General features: G+C 46.0%; 1 protein-coding gene across 3 annotated transcripts; it reads right to left on the reverse strand.

The window, feature by feature from the left end:
• Window positions 1-755: 755 nt before the first annotated feature.
• Window positions 756-4571, reverse strand: SCOC (short coiled-coil protein). 3 transcript variants are annotated; one of them, XM_066549452.1, is made up of 4 exons: window positions 4487-4571; window positions 3746-3817; window positions 3562-3645; window positions 756-2990 (listed from the first exon to the last, which is right to left on the reverse strand). In XM_066549452.1, the coding sequence occupies exons 2-4, from the start codon at window positions 3765-3767 to the stop codon at window positions 2848-2850; spliced, it is 249 nt and encodes an 82-aa protein (XP_066405549.1). In that variant the 5' UTR covers window positions 3768-3817; window positions 4487-4571; the 3' UTR covers window positions 756-2847. The 3 variants fall into 3 exon arrangements, with proteins under 3 accessions (XP_066405549.1, XP_066405550.1, XP_066405551.1); XM_066549453.1 differs by having other exon boundaries at window positions 3746-3820; window positions 4487-4570; XM_066549454.1 differs by having other exon boundaries at window positions 4476-4554.
• Window positions 4572-6568: the final 1997 nt, after the last annotated feature.

The following is a 6568-nucleotide window of genomic DNA, read 5'->3' on the forward strand; positions in this document are numbered from 1 at the left end:
GAGATTTCACACACTTCCTGTGCACTGTCCATTTTTATCTGAGCAGGTATTTTGGGAAACATGGTTCATCTTGCTATCATGGTTGCTTGAAACATCTTTAAAATTAACAAAATAATGATTTTCAGTTCCAGCCTGTCTTGCTATTAAAACTGTCAGTCATCTTTGGAACTCTGTGAGTAGCAAGACCTCTACAGCCTGCACTCCCTCTGACTCTGTTGCAGCTTGGTAAAAGAGCTCTTAGTGAGGATGCCAGATCCCAGCCTGAACACTTGATATGCAGGGAAGGCCAAGTAGTACTGAGGGCCTCTGACTGAGTTACAGTTGAAGCTGCTCTTCAGTTGGCATCTACATTCACAAAAGCACGATCAAGTAATAATTGTAGGTTCTGTCTAATGTAAAGCTCCCTGAAAGTGTAGGACCAAGTAACTTTTCTAACTTGGCTTAGCAGTCTCCCACATGGAGAAGTGTAAGTTTTAACTTTATTACAACAGTGGATGCAGTCTACCAGTCCTTTAACAAGAACAGCAAAGTGGACAGAAATTCAAGATTGATGGCTGAAAATAGCAAGTGAGTCAGGAACTGAAGCTTTGTTAAAACTAGATTCTTTAACTCAGGTTTAATATCAAATATATCTGGTTTTTCAGACAATTGAGCTATGTCAAAAGCTTGAAGATTACTAACCCTACTGCTTTTTCACCTTTTGACTACAGATATTTATGAGAAGTTTTAGGGTTTACAAATGTTAAACCAAACTATTTGAGACAAATGAAAAGTTTTTATTTGGTGTAAAGTCAGAAATACAACATCTTTAAAATGTTCATAAGTTAAATGAAGGCCACAGTAGTGGGATGTAAAATGGCATGGAGATGAAATAACTGCTGTATACACACTGATGGATAAAATATCACTATCCAATCTACAATACAAAACCATGGTTTTAAAATGACCTTCTATTGGGAATTGCTCAAGTCTAAGAAGCGCATGCTGTGTTAGCAGGTGATCCACAGTGCAGATGGAGATGGCAGTGACGTGGCTGTAAAGCTACGATGGCTGCAATGCAATGCAATCTTCACAAGTCAAGTGCTTGCTGTGACTTCCTTTAATGCTTAAACTCTGCACTAGCCATATGCTCTACTCTACCTGCTAGCAATTCTTGGATTAATTCAGAGTTCCAGTCATGTGAGAAAGTAGTCCATAGAAGATGAGAACTAAGTTTAGGTGTTGACAAGGACCCCGTGACACAAATGGTATCCTCCACTTTTATTCATTGGGTTTCTTGACCCAGACTTGTAGCCAGCCCTCAAGACTGTACTATTAGTGCTTTGTTTGCAGTCTTCTGACTTTGTTTAGTGCTCCGGTGAGCACTGTACAACCATTTTAAATCGGGAGAAATGGGCAGCCTCACCTTTGGGAGGGGGGAACCTCACAATGTCAACTTAGACTTTGAGACACAGCAGTGCCTAGTAAGAAACTTGGGATGTGAGAGGGATTTATTATTCTATTACACTGACTCATTCACACCAGGCTTGAGGGAGATCCTTGAACGAGAGGTTTCCTTTTAAAAGGTCAAGTAAAATGGCTTCATTACTGAAGCAACAACTCAGTCCTAGCCAACATCCATAAGTAAGTCTACAGTGCTGCTGTAGGGCAAGATGAAACAGATGCAACTGCTAAAATTTACACAGTTGGTTGTATTTCAGCCTCTGCTCTCCCTTAATACTGACTGTGCTGGACATGCTGCTTCTGTGGGAAGTGCTCAGACCCATCATCTGGGCTGAGCTCCCCTAACAAAACCTAACAGCCAAGACAGGAAAAACCAGCACCTTGACACCAGGCGCTGCCCAGAGCAGCACAGTTTTGAAAGGTAAAATCCACCCCTGTTCCACTACATCCTTCTGCTTCAGATGTTTCTATGCAGTGCCTCCAGAAGCACTTAGCAAGTGTAGCTGTGAGGCAGGAAAAGAGCTGCTCTGAGGCCTGAAGCAAAGGCAAGTTTGGCACTGCAGGAGGACAGTAAAAGGCAGGAAGGACAAGACTTGTTCTCAGTTCCTCACTGCACTGTTCACGAGCACAAGGAGCATTGCTGACCTCTTCTCGCAAGGTTTATCACTCAGGTTGTTACAACAGAAGAACTTCAGGAAGATCATACATTGTGATGATGTGCCTGGGCATTCTTCAGGGAAATGGGAAAGTAGCAATGGTTTCAAGCATACATATTACATCTGATACTGCATCAGTTTAGTATTTCCCTGATAAGTTGCTTACCCTTGTTGCTCCTCTTACCTTCCCCCTTCCCAAAAACATCTGAGGTGTTTCTCTGCAAGTAAGCCCTGCAAACAATGTCATACTGTTCCTACTTCACAGAAATGCTTAACTGGTTTACAGGTTTTTGTTTTGTTTTGCAGAACTGCAAACAGTACTATGCAGTAAACACATCTCAGGTGCAAAAAAGTCATGCAATAAACTCGGAATATTTTTATCAAATGGGGTTTCAACACAATATTGTAACACAATATAGTCAAGAAATCTACCCTAAGACCTCAGAGTACCAACAGACCTTTGTTTAACCTGACCAACGAATCTTCTTTTGAACAAGATATGGTAATTTTTAAAACAAATACAAAAATTTTGTAATTATCTACACTGCATTTGCACATTGCTCAATACACAAGCTTCTGTCTCCTGTTCATGATAATGCTCTTAATTCTGTTTATTATCCAAGTCTATAATCTCTGAGGATCCAGTAAGCCACAAACTAAAGTATTTTAGCTTATGTAGCCTATGCCAGTTAAAACAAAACAAAAAAAAAACCCAGCAGCAATACAATGACATAATCTTAGCCAACCCTTACTTCCTTTTGCTTTTTGTGTCAGTTGTTTGGAAAACACTAGATGCTGACATCAGATTTTCTATATACTGTCCAAGAACTTGGTTTTCTGATTTCAGTTTCAAGTTTTCTTCCTTAACAGCATCTACTCGTGCTGAGAGATCTGCAAAGGTGATATTAGAAGAAAAATGTTAGACACTGTTGTGAGCAATAATGAATATGTTCTATGGGCCTACATCAGACTAGTCACACCTTTAATCCAGAAGGCATTACCAGAGGGTATTATGTTATAAAACATTTTCCTAGTCATGTTTTACCTAAAGGGCATTTTTCCTGTATTATTTTGTAGTACAGTATTTTGACCCACTTGTTAAACTGAATGCTAGTCTGTAAGTTTATTACTTTCTTGAATTTTTGAATTAAAAGCTATTGCAAACTAAATTACTTGGAAACAAGAGCTCAGTGCTGAGCAGCCTCAGATATGTGTCTTCTAATAAGCACAGACACATTAGCTGCATCACCTGTTCTACTTGCTGTGTATTACCAAGGCTGAGCAAATGTAATCTTGCACAAAGAGGAAGGAAAAAAACTATTTCCAAGACCTTGGTTTTGTATCTTCAACTGCATTAAGTGACATACTTCTGGACACTGCGACTAAGAGCAGAGCAGGCAGGTTCTCTTCTTTTGCTTATTACTGTGTACTTGTAAAAAATCTGATATGTCAAGCTGCTAACCTTCAAGCGTGTGCTGCAGTTCCAAAACTTGATTAATAAGCCGTGTTTTCTCTTCTAATTCCACCTGATTCTCAGCCTCAACAGCTGCAATAAAGCACGAGAGTTTCAGTGCAACCTGTGGTAACAGTTAGAAATTATACTAAATAGAATACCAAGGAAGGACAAGAACATTAGGAATTTATACCATCCATATCGGCGTTCATCATTGTGGTAGGGGCTCTTTCCACTTTTGAAGAGCGTTTACTTGAGCGGTACTCTGCTTGAAGAGAAACAAAAAAAATGGAGGCAGCAATTATTGGAACTTCCGTTATATTTGAATTTTAGGTGTATTTTTCTAATTCTGAAGGGTCAGTGCTTTAGCCTAAGTCAGAGCAACCTTTTTTACCATTCCTGAATTATTTTTCCTAGGCCTCATGCTGTACATACCTATGGTTCGTTGAGTAACTATGCTTCTGTTTACAAAAATAACTGATCTAGATTACTGCAAAGCATGAATTACCGCCGTTTCCATAATGTAATCGCCGCCTTCTCAGCTGGGATCATTCTGGAATGGGTTATTCCAGACTGGCTATTCCCGAAGGCCGAAGCGGAATGGCTCTGCCCTGTACCCCCGCCACCCCTGGCCAGTGCACGGGCCTGTGAGACGGGGGTGTTCGCCTCGGGGCCTGGCATCCCCGCACCGCCCGCTCCCATCCCCGCCTCGAACTGCGGGACGGGGCCGGTGCGGGAGCAGCCGCACCCGCGGCCGGGAGGCGCCGGCCGGGGACTGGCAGCACTGCAGAGGGGCGTCCCCGCAGGACCCGGCCGCCAGCCGCCCGGCCCCGCCCGCACATCCCACCATGCGCTCCGAGCCTGGCTCGGCCCCGCGCCCCCTCGCTCCCGCCCGGCGCGGCCGCTCCGCACCTGCCCCGCACCTGCCCCGCACCTGCCCCGCTGCCGCCGCCGCCTCCCGCGGGCCCTGCCCCGGCTCGGCCCGGCCCGGCCCGCTCTGCGCCGCCAACGCGCCTGCGCCGCGCGCGGGGCGGGGCGGGAGCGCCATGGCCCCGCCCCCGGGGCGGGCCGGCCGTGCCCCCTCACGGGCTCCTCCCGGCACATCCCGCTGGGCAAGTGAGATACCATGGTTCTGATCCATTCCTTCTGCGCTCATGGGCCGGCCGTGCCCCCTCACGGGCTCCTGCGGCCATATCGGTCCCTCCCGGCACATCCCGCTGGGCAGCAAGTAAGATATAATGGTTCTGATCCATTTCTTCTGTGCTCATGGGCCGGCCCTGTCCCATCACGGGCTCCTCCCGGCACATCCCGCTGGGCGGCAAGTAAGATACGATGGTTCTGATCCATTCCTCCTGCGCTCATGGGCAGGCCGTGCCCCCTCACGGACTCCTGCGGCCATACCGGCACATCCCGCCGGGCGGCAAGCGAGATACAATGGTTCTGATCCATTCCCTCTGTGCTCATGGGCCGGCCGTGCCCCCTCACGGGCTCCTGCGGCCATACCGGCACATCCCGCCGGGCGGCAAGTAAGATACGATGGTTCTGATCCATTCCTTCTGTGCTCATGGGCCGCCAGTGTTGAGAGCAGCGGTCCTCAATGGTTGGTCGCTCTGTGTAGTGTTCAGAAGAGGTTAAGAAAAGGCATTTGTTCCCTGGTGTGGAACCCCTTCAGATTTAGGGGTTGGCAGAGCCTGAGGAAGGTCCGAGGAAACAGCGTGTGGGTGGCTGCCGTCAACTCCCAGGTGCTTTTATGTGGAGCTCTGGGAGAAAGGAGCCTCCCAGACGGAGTCCAGCGAGTTTTCCCTGCCGCCCCTCAGTCCGTGTACACCCGGCCCAGCTGCTTCCACTGGGGCCCGTCAGAAGCCTTTTCCACAGCAGTGTCCAGAGGAAGAAACTTGTGGTTAGCTCTGTGCCTCTGGGCCTCACAGCGCTGAGATCACATCACTCAAGAAGCTCAGTAACTTGGCGGAGTTGCTCTCATCTAATGGCTCAGTAGCTCCAAAACAACGCTCCTGTGTCATTGTTCTTCCCTGGCTCCCTGGAGGGAATAATCCTTGCAGAACACGCTGCGCAGGATCCTCACTTTAATGTCACGGCACAGTCCATGAGCCACAGCAAAGGAATGGAAAACATTCATGACCTGAGCTAATTTTGGTGGCTTCACTGAAGTGAGTGCACTGCATAACTTGTAGTACCAGGTAGCTTGAACCATATGTTGCATTGAAATATATTCATATTGTATCTGTAAATTGCAGTCATATATCTAGTTGTAAATAAATAATTCAGTGCTGTGCAGACACTCAGGAAGATAAAGGCATTTGGGAAGTGAGCCCTCTACTGTATTTTTAAATACACTTCAGAAAGTGTATATTCCTAACATCATCTTTTGGCTGCCTCCACGCTATTATTGTGTCAATGACTTTTTTTAACCTTACAATCAGATAAATTCAGATTAGACTGAATGCTTTTCAAGGTCTGAAAATGTACTGCAATTAGAGTCTTGCTATCCATCTGTACTGGAAAATGAACCTATTTCCAGTTCCTTTAGCTAGTTTACTTAAACGTCTCTACCAAGGGCAGGCATTTTAACACAGCAATCCTCCTTATTTCTTGCAAGCAGTCCTCCTCTCAGGTGGTGGCTGGGTTTAGGAGCTTGTTGGAAAGTTTCCTTGATGACTGTTTTTTAAATGCCAGATGCTTGCACTTTTCAATCTTGCTTGCTGCACTGGCAAATCTTGCAATCAACAGGTTCTCCTAATTCTTTCTAATGAGACAATCTCCAGCACTTGCATTAACAGGGGAAAAAAATATGGCCAGATTCTCCAGGTGTGTACAAATGGATGGAGAGCCTGCTTACCTGGTGAAGGATGTGCTGTGTTTTTATACTGTAAGAGGGGAAAAAGTTATTGGGGGCTGATCTTGTCGAAATGCACCTCTCTGCTGCGGAAATTGCACTTTTCTTGCTGCATTACAGTTGCAGATTATTGTCAAAACTGTCCCAAAATCAGCAAAATGG

The sequence above is a fragment of the Molothrus aeneus genome, chromosome 4 (genome assembly GCF_037042795.1).
Source record: "Molothrus aeneus isolate 106 chromosome 4, BPBGC_Maene_1.0, whole genome shotgun sequence".
NCBI classification, from domain to species: domain Eukaryota; kingdom Metazoa; phylum Chordata; class Aves; order Passeriformes; family Icteridae; genus Molothrus; species Molothrus aeneus.